Here is a 15,716-nt window from a genome sequence, read left to right as displayed (position 1 = left end):
TATTAAATAACAATTCTGATTTTTCAAGATATTTAAAAAAAAAAAAAATTTTTGTCCATTAAAAAAATTAATAAAAATCAAAAAATTGCTCATAATAGTGATAAAATAGTCCAACGAACGTCAAAAGAACATTGATAATTTTAAGCTTAAAATTTTCAAGCAAATTTATTGGAACAAAGTTCTTGGAACGACAGTTCTAGGAACAAAGTTCTAGAACTTTCTCTCTTTAATTTTAAGACTTTATTATTTAAATCTACCTTTATCGACTTTTTTGTCAACCTTTTGCAATAAAAAAAATTTTTCCCGTCCTTTAGGCTTCAAGAAAATTAATTTCAAACCCAAAAGGGTGTAAAAAAATTTTCTTTTGCCAATCTGCAAACATATTCTAAGCTTAGAACTGAAAAAAATTTTTTCACAAGCCAAAACGGCGCAGGTCTTTAATTTTCCGCCCTTATGGAAAATTCTTTAATCTCATTTGAAATAAAATACCAAATCCAGTCAGTTTAATTAGTTATTTAATATCCGCTGCGTTCAATAACCATTTCTAACGGGGAGAATGAATTATTCATTTTATCTCGAATAATTTTCCTTGTAATAAATCGATCCGTTAAAAACCGCGAATAGTACTGTAAATTTTAATCCAATTTCATATTATATAAGCTTCTTTTCACGTAAGGTTCAATCGCATCAACATTGTTGGCTAATCCTTTCTTCACTAACTCCATTAGCCCGGTGCATTCTCTGAGGATGTTCAGAAGGCTTTTGTCCGAGCACAAATGCAGAATCTGAAATTTTACTATTTTATTCAATGAAAATATTAAAAGAGATTTTTCATTTTAATTTTAAATTCTTAACGAAAAATAATTATTTAAAAAAAAAAAAAAATATCTGTTTTTTACACATTGATAATTTAATAAAATAAATTAAATATTTTCAAGAAAATCCGCACATCCATCATAAAATAAAATATTAAAACTTAATGTAAATAAATTTGAATTTTTCAGGGATTTTAGGGGACACTTGGAGGTTGAAAAATTACCGACGATATCCTTTGTTCATCCATTTTATCCAAAGTTATACCAAGTTATCCAAATATCCTTAATTATGCGAATTTTTGTCGTTTTTTCAGTTAAAGTTTTCAATTGAAAAAAAATTTTTTTAACAAAAGCTATTCACGGTATCTTATAGAGAATATCGTGTAGTTTTCAAAACCGTCCTTCGATTTCCTATACGATCATTATTTCCAGAGTTATTGATTGTCAAAGTGAAAAAGTACTTTTTTGCTTTGACTGACGATAACTCCTTGTCAAATCATCGTACAGGCTTTTTGATTACGTCAAATTGAAGGGCATTAAATTTTCTAAAAAAGCTTATCAGCGAAACAATGGAAAAAAATTTTTTGAAGCCCGTAGACCTTTTTTAAGACGAGAAAAAATTTGGAAAATTTTTTTTTGTAGTTTTCTTAGGATTTCTCCAGACCCGAACATGATAAAAAATTTTCATAGTCATATCTGAAAACGTAGACACTTGGAGCTACAATTTGGTTTTTTTTTTTTTGCTGTACGATAATTTTCCTCGGAGTTACAGCTCGTTGAAAATCACCCAAAAAAATTTCAAATTTTTTTTAGTGCTTGCACTAAAAATACAATAAAATAATGAAAAATCTTGAAATAACTTACATTAGAATTCTGTCGTGCTTTTTTAATGATCCGCCTCAAATACCGTTGAACCGCAGTGAATTTTTTATATTCTATTGGTAGCTGTCTGATTATACCTTCATTATCGAACACGGGTTCCATATTTATCCACATTCTGAAATCAATAACGCTCCGACGAATAAATATAACGAACTTCATGATAAAATTAATAATAGAAGTACTGTCGAGTACCTTTGTACATCGACCCAAATGATTAAAGCTTGCTGTGTTAATTGCAGCTTAGCTTCCCACTCGGTCGCAGAAGCTTCGAATATTTCGCAATTCATCTGCTGAATTTGTCTAATATCTCTTTCCAATTTCGCGAACAATTCATTTGAGACACTGACTACAGAAATTTCGGGATTTGAATTACTCGGAATTATTTCGATCCTAAGATCAACCCATGATTGAGATAATTCCTCAAGAGCCACTTCGGTGGAGTACTCTTTCCGTGCCTTGTTAGCTACTTCAGCAATAATTTCCATATGATTCATGATACCAAGGTCTAGAAGCTGTTTGAGAGATAAGTAAGGTGGTTCAGATATTGATATTCCAGTCCGCTTGATTATCTCTTCTCTGTGGCGCTCTTTTAGACCAGGAAAGGTTATTATGTCGATAATAAGAGTGTAGGGTGTGAATGATTTTATTTTGGTGGATATGTAGGATGTTATTTTCAATATATCTGGAAAATAATCAAGATATTTTATGTAGAAAAAAATATTTCATTGAGCTAAAATTAATAATGTTGAAAAAAGTGACTAATTTTATTGAAAAATTAATTTTAAAAAAGCCACACTCAATATAGAAAGATAGATTTATCAATTTGAGCACAAAGTAATAGTTTAAATATTTGATACTACCTTTAGAGTAGTAAAATTTATAAATTTAAGGGACGAAATTATAGATTAACTAATGAAAATTGTAACTTATTTAACGAGCTATAACTTGCACTAGGAATTTTTATACAATTAGTTATGCAGTAGTTATGTCGAGGATAATCATATAAAAATAATTATTTTTCATATTTTTGCTGATTTTATAAGCTGGAGAAAAAAATATTAAAAATTATTTAAAAAAGAAATGATAATAAGGTAAATTGAAGCTAATTACATGAACTTTAAAATTAAATTGCCAGAATTTAGTTATCAATTATGCTTTTGAATTTATTTGTAAAAATCTCGTTAAATTTATATTTTAATGAAAATGAAAAAATTTTTCTCGCACCCACAACTTTGGAACTAATGGACCGATTTGCCCCTATTTTTAAACTTGACCGAGATTTTCGTTCATAGAATAAATGTATTGAGTTTGATCGAGATCCGTCAAGAATTGCGGCCGTATAATCGTGCTTACAAGCCCGGTTCTATCACAAATATAAACTTTTCAGCTATTTTTTGGTATAACTCAACAAAATAAAACATATTATAGCTAAATTTGATGTTAATTCCTACAAGAGTACCTCTGCAACAGATTTATAAAGAAATCTACATAAAAAGTCGCACATTATCGTTTTTTTTTTTTTGTCGAGATATAATAATTTGAACATTTTTTAGGAAGATTTCTTTAGAAATCTAGATATTGTAGGGATTATGTCGCAATTTAAAGAATATTTATTTAAAATAAAATAGGTGTCACTAATTGGTGCCTTTACATCACCTTAGTTCTGTCCAAAAAAATATTTCCAAGATTGATCTTCAATAATTCAATATTCAAAAATTAATCCCGATCAAACCAGCACCTGTAAGTGCCTCAACTTTTTTATAATAATAATTAATATTAAATTGAACTTCCTAATTAATAATAATAATAATAATATTAATAATAATTGATAATAATAATCTTAAACATATTGAAAAGTATCTTTAGTATTCAACAGCGGCACCTTCTCGACACTTTTCTTAACATCAAAGCTATTGAGCCAATCCGAGCTTGGCTTTCCTTGGATCCCGCACAAACTGAAGTTACAAAAATCCGCAAGGTTCTGGAGCGCGCCGCGGTGGAACGGGTTCCCGTGCTTGAAGTGTTCGTACCTTCCGGCGTTCATCCTCTCGTTGGTGGTCATCCCCAGAACCATTATTTGGTACAGCTGGCACATGAGCAGCGCGCCGACCCATATAGAATGCAGAAAAGTGTTAGCAGCGACCCACATTACCCAGGCGTCGCAAGTCGCTGCTGCTACGAAGTAATTGTCCGGGTGCTTCTCGTCGGACATGTTCGACCAGCATTCGAACTTCCAGTACTGGATCGCCGCTTCCAGGATCACGAAGCAAAGACCCAGGAGAGATATTAGGAATCCCAGGAAGTATTTGTGGTTGTACGCGCCTGGATTATAAATTTTTGGTGAGAAAAAAATTTTAAATTTTAATTTTCTAGAAAATAAAGCGCGCTTTTGTCGAAATATTTGTTAATATTATAGAATTCTAAATTATTACCGATACAATTGTTGATCCAAGGACAGTGGTGGTCAAATCTGGCTACGCAGCGGTCGCAAGATGAACAGTGCTTTGATCTTATTGGCCTACGCACTAAACAGCTAGTACAAAATCCTTGAGGCTCAAAGCCTCCTGTTTCTGCTACGGCAACTATTGTCTGAAATTTTTTAAATTAGTGAGTATATCTCCTAAAATATTAAAGATAGACCTATAGTATAAAAACGTTTTTTTAGGAAATTCCCTAAGCTACAATTTTGGATTCTTATGATTTTCTCCTAAACTCAATATTTTAGGAGTTATAGCCACTTTCATAGTTCCTAAACAATAATTTTCAATTTTTCAGATCCTAGTTACTCTTAAAGTTCCTATATCTCCTAAAATATTGTAAATAACCCTATAGTATAGTAGTATTTTTTTTAGGAAATTTTCTAAACTACAATTTTTGTCTCTTATAATTTTTTCCTAAATTCAATATATTAGGAGTTATTACTAAAAAATAAAAAAATTGTACTAACATTTAACTTATCCTCATGGGTAGCCGAAATAACACCAGGATCTCCGCGCCAGGACTGAATAAAACAAATCCAAAGAGGAACAGAACCACCAGCCAACAAAACCCAGAGGTACCAGGCTGCATGAACACCTAGCCAGAATATCCATGTGATATATATCCACATCTGTAAGTATTTAATCATAATTTTTATCAATTGAAAATAAATTAAAAATAAATTTGAAATTTGTAACTTACCTTGGTGGCAAGATAAATAGACATAGGTAAAATGTGAAACAGTCTCTCGTCAAATAGATAATTCTTAGCGACATAAACAGCAATATAGAGTACTAAGAAGGCACCTAGTTTTATCAGATAATCCAAATTGCTTTGAAATATTAATCCAATCAGATAGAATACTATGAACGGCGTACTGACCATACAGTACCACCTTATCCGCTGAAAGAATATTATAACTAATTTATTAATCATTTTGGTTTTAGGAATTTCAAAATTTTCATTTTTATTCCATTAATTCTTACGTTTTTCATTCTAATCAAAGAATCATTGGAAGTAAAACGTAGGGATTGTAGGATTTTTAAAGTTCAAAGATCAGTAAATAAGTATACAGTAAATATGCGGTACATTTACTGAATGCTGTTAATATTCCGTAATAGTCCGTAATTTTGCTATTGTATTGCCGTAAATATTCTGAATTTATTTTGTCATTTTTTCAGTAATAATTCCACAAAATCTGGCTAAAATAACTCAAGTACGATATAAACATACATTTATATCGTATAAATACTGAATCTGCGGCATTAACAAAACCGCAGCCCTATAAAAAGAATTCATATGGGAAACCAGCCTGGATTCTCAGATAGATTCCGACATCCCGTTGTCGGATAGATTCCCATATGCTTTCCTATATAGGAATCCAGAGTAGGATCCTACATAGATTCCCATATTAATCAGGCGAAAAAAATGTATTTAAAAAATTAAAAATAATTATCAAGTAATTGCTATTAATTAATTATTAATTAAAATAAATTGTGAAAAAGGGAGTTTGTTATTTTATCTAATGAAAAAACTGCTCGCGTCTGATGGACTCGAACCCGGTACCGCATGGTTGACAGTCTTCTACGCTACTCACTGGCCTAAGTCACTTTCTTACAAGGTTTGTGTTTATTCCGCTTATTTAAATTCATTGTAGAAGTCCATACTTCCGATGTGGATTTCCCATACAGGAATCCATGAACCCACAGGTTCCTATGTGGATTCCTATAGAAATTCATATTTCCTATGTCGATTTTCCATACATGAATCCATGAGTTCACAGGTTCCTGTGTGGATTCTGATAGGAATCCACACTTCCTATGGATTCCTATGGGTTCCAACGAATTCATATTTTCCTATATTAAAATTCCGAACCTTGTCTCTACACCAAGCCCGTGATCTTCCCTGTCGTTCCCTGATCTCATGACTAATCTTAGATCCAAGCCAGGCTGCGCCAATGTGAGGCCCAAGAAGAGTCAGTGGCGTCTCATTCTGAAAGTTAGCAATCTCCAAAGAAGCGCCGTGAGTGATCAGAGTATGAATAGCCGTATTGTTCTTGGCAATAATCGCCCAGTGAAGGGCAGTGTTTCCGTGGATGATGTCAGTGAGCGAGTGGCTGGCCCCTAGGACCAAGAGGAGCCTTGTAGGATCGAGGCTGAAAAAGCAATTGTAATTTTGGCTATATGACCAGTAAGCCTCTGCTACTTGATAAATCCAGCCTCCAACCAATATTTACATACCCGTTGACCTTGAAGGCGCTCCACATCAGCGGAGTCATGCTGCTGCGGTCCGGGTCGTTGGGATTGACCCCCTTGGCCACCAGGTACGCGACGATGCCCGTGTGCCCGAACTGCGCAGCCAGGTGGATGCAGGCGAACCCTTCTGAGTCTCTCAGCGAAGGATCGGCTCCAGCTCGGATTAGAATTGAGAATGTCGCCAGGTGACCTTGTCTAGCTGCCCAGTGCAGCGGCGTCGACGCAAGCTCTCCTCCGATCGCGTCGACGTTCGCTCCCTTCGCGATCAAGTACTTCACGATCTCTGTCCTGTTGTTGATTGCTGCCCAGTGCAGCAACGTCACTGTTTCTGAGTCTGGCTCATTCACGTCTGCTCCGGCTTCTATTAGCTCTGTTACCCGCTCCAAAGCGCCATACTGCGTCGCTTTTATTATGTCGAAGTTACTGTAGTCCTGGTTTGATCGTGTAGTCGTCGGAACGTCCACGCGCTTTGGCTCTTCTTCATTGTAGTCCCCAGGACACGCTCGAATTGACAGTGGATACATCTGAAATTTTTTAGATTTGATTACTATCTTCTATATCTTCGGAAATATTGAAGATAGACCTATAGAATAGCAACGTTTTTTATAGGAAATTTCCTAAGCTACAATTTTCTCCTAAAATCAATATTTTAGGAATTACAGCCACTTTTAAAGTCCTTAAACAATAATTTTTTAATTTTCCAATTCCTATTTACTCCTAAAGATCCTATATCTCCTAAAATATTAAAAATACTGTTGGAGTTAGGAGACTGGTGAAGGTAGAGACCGAACAATTAGTTAAGCGTTAGCTTACTTTATTGTGACTAAGTTACAAGCAGCTGGCAATTAGACTTTATAGGAAAGACTATAGAGCATAGTACGTGTAATATATAGTTAAAGATAAAGTATGTCATTGATCCCAACATTTCCCCTCAATGACGTTACTCTGGATATTATTGAATATTGAGTCCTATCATTTTTGACAGAGTCAGTGTCCTTTGTGGTCCTAGTGGCTTGGTCAATATATCAGCTTCATTAATTTCGGATGGACAGTAAGTGACTTTTATTACACCCTTTTCTTCTTGATCCCGCGTATAAAAGTACTGGGTATCTATGTGCTTGCTACGAGGACTTTGGCCAGGTGAATGAATGTTGCTGATGCACACTTTGTTGTCTTCAAATATAATTGTAGCCTGGTTTTGCGGCTGATCAAGGAATCCCAGTAGTTTACAAATCAATACACATTCTCTAGAGGCTTCTGAGAGTGCAACTATTTCGGCTTCGGTGGATGATACTGAGACGCAGCTCTGCTTCTTACTTGCCCAGCTTATTATACCACCGAATAATTTAAATAAATAACCCGTATTGGACTTTGTTGACGCCCTGTCTTCAGCCCAATTTGCATCGGCGAAACCAATTAGCTCTTCCGAGTTGTTTGAATCGAAACTAAGACGGAGTTGGTAGTGTTTTGTGGCATTTAGATATCTGCAGATTCTTTGCAACTCATTCCAATCAATCTGTTTTGTTTCCTTTATATGTTGAGCTAATATAGCTACTGGTGCGCTAATGTCTGGCCTTGAGTGAATCGATATATATAACAATTTTCCAATGAGTTTGTTATAATAATCAATTTTTAATTCAGGTGATTCCAAGCAATTTTTCTCGTATTCTGTGTCCATTGGATAGTTTGATAATTTAGATGTTGATGTATGGAGAAATCTCCGGTTTCAGTTCTCGTAACTTGTACACCAAGGTAACATCGGATGTCACCAAGATTAGTAAGACTGAACTCATGGTTAAGAACTGTTATAATATTATCTATCCTAGTTTTTGATGATCCTGCAATCATAATATCATCGACATGTACGACCAAGTAAGTGCGAATACTATTACCATGTTTGTACAAACAGGGGTCGCTATCACAGCAGACGAAACCGTAGTTGGTTAAGGTCTCGTCGAGCTTTTCGTACCAGGATTTTGCCGATTGTTTCAACCCATAGAGACTTTTATTAAGCCTACATCCAAAGTCTTCTTTTCCTTCCTTAATGTGTCCGGGTGGCTGCTTCATATATATAATCTCTTAGAGTTTTCCATTAAGGAAAGCAGTCTTTACGCCCAAGTGTTGTACGAGATATTTTCTTTTTCCAGCGATGGATAATAAGGTTCTTATCGTTGTTGCTTTGACGACTGGAGCAAAAACTTCCTCATAATCGATTCCGAACTTCTGGGAAAAACCTTGCGCAACAAGTCTTGCTTTAAATCTGTCTGGCGTGTTGTTTCTTGGAATCGGTTCAAGGTCCCAGGGGCTGAGTAAAGTAAAGTAAAGTAAAGTAAAGTAAAGTAAAGTAAAGTAAAGTAAAGTAAAGTAAAGTAAAGTAAAGTAAAGTAAAGTAAAGTAAAGTAAAGTAAAAGTAAAGTAAAGTAAAGTAAAGTAAAAGTAAAGTAAAGTAAAGTACAGTAAAGTAAAGTAAAGTAAAGTAAAGTAAAGTAAAGTAAAGTGAAGTTTATAATGACAGACACTAATGCAGCATTTGGTATTGCCAAATTAAATAATTCCAATTATCAAATTTGGAAATTCAAGGTTGAAAAACTGTTAAAACGAGAGAGCACATGGAAAGCCATATCTGGTACCAGGCCCACTAATAACGATGATGCCGCCGACTCATGGGATTTACGCGACGACAAAGCGTTAGGTACAATCTGTCTATTGATAGAAGATACCCAAATCTCACTTATTCGCGACAAAATGACAGCTAAAGAAACTTGGGATGCATTAAAACAATACCACGAGAAGGCAAGTGGCCTCAACAAATTTACATTAATTGTCGAATTGCTAAAATTAAGTTATCAAGATGGTGATGACATGGAAAAACACATCGCTAAAATACAGGAACTTATAGATAATCTCTCAGCTCTGGGTAATAGAAGTGCAGTAGAATTCGGACCTTGGATTGTACTTAGAAGCATGCCAGCCTCATACCACACCCTAATTTCAGTGTTAGCCTCAAGGCCAGAAGAAGAACTTAGTATTGATGTTGTAAAAGCAACTTTGATAAGTGAATTTAAGCGACGTAAGAGCTTATCCCCTAATGAGGAGTGCGACACAGCTATGCGGGTTAATGCAAATAATAATCAGATTATATGCTATTTTTGTCAACAGTATGGCCATTTTAAAAGTGATTGTCCGAAGTATATAGCATGGAAAAGAAAACAACGACGTAGGAAGGAACAAGCTAAAGCTGTCATAGAAAATAATACTTCTAGTGATGATGACGACAGTTTTTCAGACAACACACCTCATCAAGCTTATATAGCCACTTCAAACTCCTCCCAAACCAACTGGTATCTTGATACAGCCGCTAGCAGTCATATGACAAACGACATAAGCTTCTTCGAAACGATTGATACGTCACATACATCGACAATAAACGTAGCTAATGGTCAAACATGCAAAGCGTATGGTACGGGGGAAGGGAGAATAGAATGTCTAACAAAGAAAGGAAAAACTACTGTACTTAAGCTTACTAATATATTATACGTTCCCAACTTCGATTGCAACCTAATCTCTATAGGCACATTAGACAAGCTGGGATTCCATTTAAAGATTATGAATAACCAAATGGTGATTTATACGAAAAATAATAATGAAATAGCCATTGGAGATGCCTTGGGACAAATTTATAAATTACGTAGGCCTGAGTATGCATTCGCAGTAATACCACAACACCCCGAAGATTGTATTCACCAATGGCATACAAGATTTGGTCATCGTGATCCAAAAATTATCCGTTGCCTAATAAATAATAATTTAGTTACAGATATGAAAATTAATGACTGTCCTATTAAACAAGTGTGTGAGTGTTGCATAAAAGGCAAAATTTCAAGAAAACCTTTTCCAAAAGAATCGAAATCACACGCTGAAAAACCTTTTGATTTAATACACAGTGATTTATGCGGACCAATGCCAACACAAACCCCTGGAGGACGAAGGTACATCATGACCTTGATTGATGATTATAGTCGATATACGTATGTTTTTCTATTGCGTTAAAAATTACAGGCCACAGAAGTAATTAAAAATTTCATTGAATTTTGCATCACCCAATTCAATTGCAAACCGAAAGCTTTTCGATCAGATTTGGGAGGCGAGTACACAAATCATGATTTAAAAGAATATTTAGAGCACAACGGAATCCAATTTCAACACACAACACCATACACCCCCGAACAGAACGGTGTTGCAGAGCGAAGAAATAGATATTTGGTAGAGGCAATCAGAACTATGCTAATAGATGCTCAACTTCCAAATAAATATTGGGGAGAAGCTACACTGACTGCCGTATACCTACAAAACCGCTTACCAACTCGACAAAGATCAATTACCCCGTATGAACTATTACACAAGAAGAAACCAAGCGTTAAACATCTCCGAGAGATTATCTTTATAAGCAGGGACGTCAAATTCATCGAAAACTCTCGAGTTTCAAGAGAAGATATCGATAAAACCGATTTCTACTTAGAACAGAAAACTCCATTGCTAGAAAACACTCAAGAAATAGTATATATTCCCTCTGATTTTTCAAATGAACCTTTTATAACAAAACAACCTGCTAAACAGCGTAATTCAGGGGAAACTACAGATGAGCCCTCTAACGATGTCGAATGCATACCTCTAGCACAAAGAATCGTTCACAAACCAACAAACCAGCAAAGAAAAACTCAATCAGAAGACTCCAACGATATTAATAATGAAGAGCAGGATTATCAACTACGGGATCTGGATGACGATGAAGAACCAAAGACAATTGAACAAGCTTTGAGTGGACCATATGCTCAACAATGGACTAAAGCTATGGTGGAAGAACTAGAATCACTTGAACAGAACGAAACCTGGGCCCATAACCTGTTGGAGTTAGGAGACTGGTGAAGGTAGAGACCGAACAATTAGTTAAGCGTTAGCTTACTTTATTGTGACTAAGTTACAAGCAGCTGGCAATTAGACTTTATAGGAAAGACTATAGAGCATAGTACGTGTAATATATAGTTAAAGATAAAGTATGTCATTGATCCCAACAAATAGACCTATAGTATGAAAATGTTTTTGATAGGAAATTCCTTAAGCTACAATTTTGGATTCTTATGATTTTCTCCTAAAATCAATATTTTAGGAGTTATAGTCGCTTTTAAAGTCCCTAAATAATAATTTTTTAATTTTCCACTTCCTAATCACTCTTAAAGTTCCTATATCTTCTAAAATACTAAAAATAACCCTATAGTATAGCAACATTTTTTTTTAGGAAATTTCCTAAGCTACAATTTTTCACTCTTATAATTTTTTCCTAAAATCAATATTTTAGGAGTTATAACTCCTAATCATAATTTTTCACTCCAAAATCGTAAAATACATTTTTAAAAAATTCTAAAGTTATTAAAATTATTATTTTATGTTATTGTGAGGCCCGTAGGGCCTCACAATAAAATACTGTCTTAAAATACAAGTATATAATTAAGATCGAACTTGCCTTAAACTTTGTGACTAAATCACCATGTGTAACTTATAAATTTTCTTCTTTCAGACCTCCAACTCCTCGTACAAGTAATTACACACACGTAGCGTAAAAAACTATGACTAGTATGTAAAACGCTCCAGATAAATTCATGGCAAAATCTCCAAATCTGCAAAACTACGGCTTCTATAAAAAACCAGGTAATAAAAAAAGAATTACTAACATAAAATTCAAAATTAAATATAATAATTAAAAATAAAAAACTTGCCTTGTAAATATTCTAGCACATTTTTGCATAACCTTAATTAATTTCCAAGTAAACTTGTAAAATCGATTTTAACCTCCAGCAAACAACATCAAAGCTATACACAATTTATCGCTTATTTCTAGGCCCTGCTTCTAACTTTTAAGGCTGCTCTCCAACCAACTGGCGGCACCTAGCAGCTGGAACATCAAGCTCTGCGTTACCGGCTGAGGATCAACGTCACACCTCAGTTTTATTTTTTTTTTCAATAAAACTCGAAAACTGGGCGAGTCTCGGGCTTGATCTTGGATCCTTGAAGTGAGCAGCGCAAGGTATGTTTTTTATTTAAATTTATTTTTTTTTTAATTTTTTAACCTAGAAATTTTATTAAAATTAAGATAATAATGTTGGCTTGAGCTTAAATAATTTTTTAAACAATAAAAAAAAAAATTATTCTAATTTTACCCGAGGCCGGGCTCGAAACCTGTTCCGTCTGCGCTGTTAAAATTGAGTGGTGCCACTTTGCCACTGCTGATAAATCGCTAATGTAATTCATCCGTGAAACTATTTTAAATGCCGTAAAAAAAAGGCAATTAATGTTTTTATTATTCATTATTTTATAAATTATTCATTAGCATTACAAAAATACAGAAAAAAATTTAAAAAAACCACACCCGAAATAGACGGTAGATTTCATAGTATGAGTTATCATATTATCCAATTAACTTTCGTCTGGCATTAAATAAAATTAATTTTAATTTAATAATCAATTAATTCCCAAAAACGTGATTTTCACTATTTTTATAATTTTGAAGAGCTACCATTTCTAAACTTATCGACGGATTTCGCTCATTTTAAGACTCATGCAAGCTAATTGTCCAAGGAAGCTATATATTAAATTTCATTAGGATCTGTTGAGAATTCTCGATAGAACAACATTTATTGTATTATAGACATTTTCTGAAAATGGTTCAATTGCACTTTTAACTTTGATAAAATAACTAAAAATGGTCAAAATGTCAATGTTATATACGTCAAATTAAAGGTAATTCTATGCACTTTCACATGAATTTTTCAAAATTTAGCTATCTTATTTCAATCAAAAGTTATACTTGAATTAAGTCACCGAAAATATGATTTTTTAATATTTTGATAATTTTGAAGAGCTGCCATATCTAAACTTATTGACGGATTTAGTTAATTTTTGAAACGATTCAAGGTTATTATCCAAAGAATATGTGTACCAAGTTTCATCTAAATCCGTTAAGAATTGTAGGAGCTATCGTGTTTACAAGCCGGGTTGTATTGCATTTATATCGATAAATTTTGGAAATTTCGATAAATTTCGATGAAATCTCTCAAAAAAACTAAAAATAAAATTTTTAAAAATAATTGCAAGGCTAGAGCTTTCTATTAGCGGGTAAAAAAATTTTTTCCAAAGATATGGAAAGAAGAGCGGTCGAAGGAAAGGTAAGGAGAAGGTCCTAGTGGAGAAGTTCATGCAGAGGGTGGAAATGAGGAAAGTAATGGTATATATACGTGAATTTGTGTGTATATATGGAACTTTGTCGATCAGAGTTGGAGACTTCCGGGTGGGTCTGCCTTCTGCCTTCCCTTCCGACTATATACACACTGAGAATAGACTCAGTTGAGCCATGAACCACTACAAGAACAAACATACTCTCCTGAATAGTATATTACTGTATATATTTATTATAGAGACGACAATACGGACGTTACAGTGTACATTTTACTTTGTTAAACTAACCTAACAAAGTAACTGATCTATAACTATGCTAACAAATTTATAATTGCTGTTTTATATTAATTATTGTTTTAAAATTTACTTTAACTATTCTGGTTCCGATCTCTGGAGTTTTGCTCGATCTTGAGAAAAAAAATACGGTTTTTTGAATTACTGGGTAACTATTGGACTTAGAGCAAAGTTTTTGGAACAAAAATTCTAGCTTTAATCTCCTTTTGTAAGATAAACTCCATCTGGTTTCTTAATTTTTAATGCTTTCAAAAGTTATCAACATTTTTTGCCCAAAAATTTGGATACGATAATTTGATCATTGTGCTTAATAATTAATATTTCAGTGGTTATTGATTTTAGAAGAAAACTTTTGGAACAAAAGTTACAGCTTTAAGCCCCCTCTTTCAGAAAAACTTTGTCCGGTTTATAAATTTTAATTAGTTTGGAAGTTATGGACATTTTAAGTTTGCCCAAAAATTTGGAAATTATTATAATTTGATCATTGTGAATCTTAAACAATTAATATCTCGGTAATTATCAATTTTATAAAAAAAACTTTTGAAACAAAAATTGTAGCTTGAAGCCTCTTCTTTAAGCTAAATTTTATCCGGTTTCAAAATTTTAATTAGTTCAAAAGTTATGGAGCTTTAAAGGTCGTCCAAAAATTTGGATGTTATCAAAAATGATTTTATCACTACAAATCTTTAATAATTAATATCTCAGTAATTATAAAACTTAGAAAAAAGTTTTGGGAACAAAATTCATTCCAAAAAATTTCTTTTATAAGCAAAAATTAATACCAATCCTCCATATCAATTACCTTGGCAACTATGAACATTTCACCAATTAAAAGTCTTGAACTTTTTCTCAATATTTTAATAATTTAAAATGTATCCAAGCTCAAAGCATTGCAACTACAAAATAAGTGGTCGACTCTTGAAAAAGTTCTACCGAAAGACAAGAATGTCCAACTAATTAAACAGGTTGTTACTTTGGAGGGTGAACTTTTATCTCATCGTGTCAACGGATATAAAATTCCCGTAAAACTGTTATATGCATCACAGGGGGTAGAAAAATTTCTTCCCTCGAAGAATTAATCGGAAGCTCGAGGCATCTTCTCTCGATTAAGATAATTTTCTTTATTTCCATATCTTGGATAATGAGAGGACCGGAAATTGTAATTCTAACCTAAAAAAAATGAGGATAGTTTTTTTTTTTTAAAAATCAATATGGAAAATCAGACTGGATTCCCACATGGCGTTTTCGGATAGATTCCTATATTAATCAGGGGAAAAAAAATTAATTAAAAAATTTTCATTTTTATTCCATTAATTCCCATATAAACTCACGTGGATTTTTTTAATAGGATTTAAAAATAATAAAAAAGGATAAATATATAATCGGAAATTGACGCGAGTGTAAAATGAGTGCACGCGCGAAAGCTATTACAGAGAATACGAGTGGAAAGAAGAAGAAGAAGAAGAAGAAGAAGAAGAAGAAGAAGAGAATACTATAAGGCATTGCATCTCACGTCAGAAACTCGAAGAAAGGACGAAGGGGAGCGCTTTATACCCGTGACCGTGCGCTTCAGCAACAACACTGTTATACAGTTATACTAGCTGGAAGACTAGGCGGTGGCACTCCTATCCTTGGGTATAGCTATACGAGGTATGTACAGCAAGTCTACTACTACCGGTGCTTCCCTACGTCCGTGCCAGTGGGTAAAGTCTCTCGAGATTCACCGATATAGATATATATACGTGCCGGACAATATACATAG

The 15,716-nt window shown here is 33.8% G+C and overlaps 2 protein-coding genes across 3 annotated transcripts; both read right to left on the bottom strand.

Annotated features, from left to right (window-relative positions):
- Positions 1–23: 23 nt before the first annotated feature.
- Positions 24–2,373, bottom strand: LOC141525394 (dynein axonemal heavy chain 1-like). Its single transcript, XM_074239881.1, has 3 exons — positions 1,890–2,373; positions 1,680–1,812; positions 24–785 (listed from the first exon to the last, which is right to left on the bottom strand). Exons 1-3 carry the CDS (start codon positions 2,189–2,191, stop codon positions 636–638), a joined length of 585 nt encoding a protein of 194 aa, XP_074095982.1. The 5' UTR covers positions 2,192–2,373; the 3' UTR covers positions 24–635.
- Positions 2,374–2,834: 461 nt separating this feature from the next.
- Hip14 (palmitoyltransferase Hip14) lies at positions 2,835–12,309 on the bottom strand. 2 transcript variants are annotated; one of them, XM_074239869.1, is made up of 8 exons: positions 12,205–12,309; positions 11,952–12,122; positions 6,416–6,954; positions 6,051–6,354; positions 4,878–5,078; positions 4,645–4,806; positions 4,130–4,286; positions 2,835–4,019 (listed from the first exon to the last, which is right to left on the bottom strand). In XM_074239869.1, the coding sequence occupies exons 3-8, from the start codon at positions 6,952–6,954 to the stop codon at positions 3,538–3,540; spliced, it is 1,845 nt and encodes a 614-aa protein (XP_074095970.1). In that variant the 5' UTR covers positions 11,952–12,122; positions 12,205–12,309; the 3' UTR covers positions 2,835–3,537. The 2 variants fall into 2 exon arrangements, with proteins under 2 accessions (XP_074095970.1, XP_074095971.1); XM_074239870.1 differs by having other exon boundaries at positions 6,051–6,330.
- Positions 12,310–15,716: the final 3,407 nt, after the last annotated feature.

The sequence above is a fragment of the Cotesia typhae genome, unplaced genomic scaffold (assembly GCF_013202065.1).
Source record: "Cotesia typhae breed Kobodo isofemale line unplaced genomic scaffold, CoteBio_Ctyphae contig_26, whole genome shotgun sequence".
Classification (NCBI taxonomy): Eukaryota; Metazoa; Arthropoda; class Insecta; order Hymenoptera; family Braconidae; genus Cotesia; species Cotesia typhae.
Note: the sequence above shows the minus strand (reverse complement) of the source record. Positions and strands in the feature narration are given on the sequence as shown.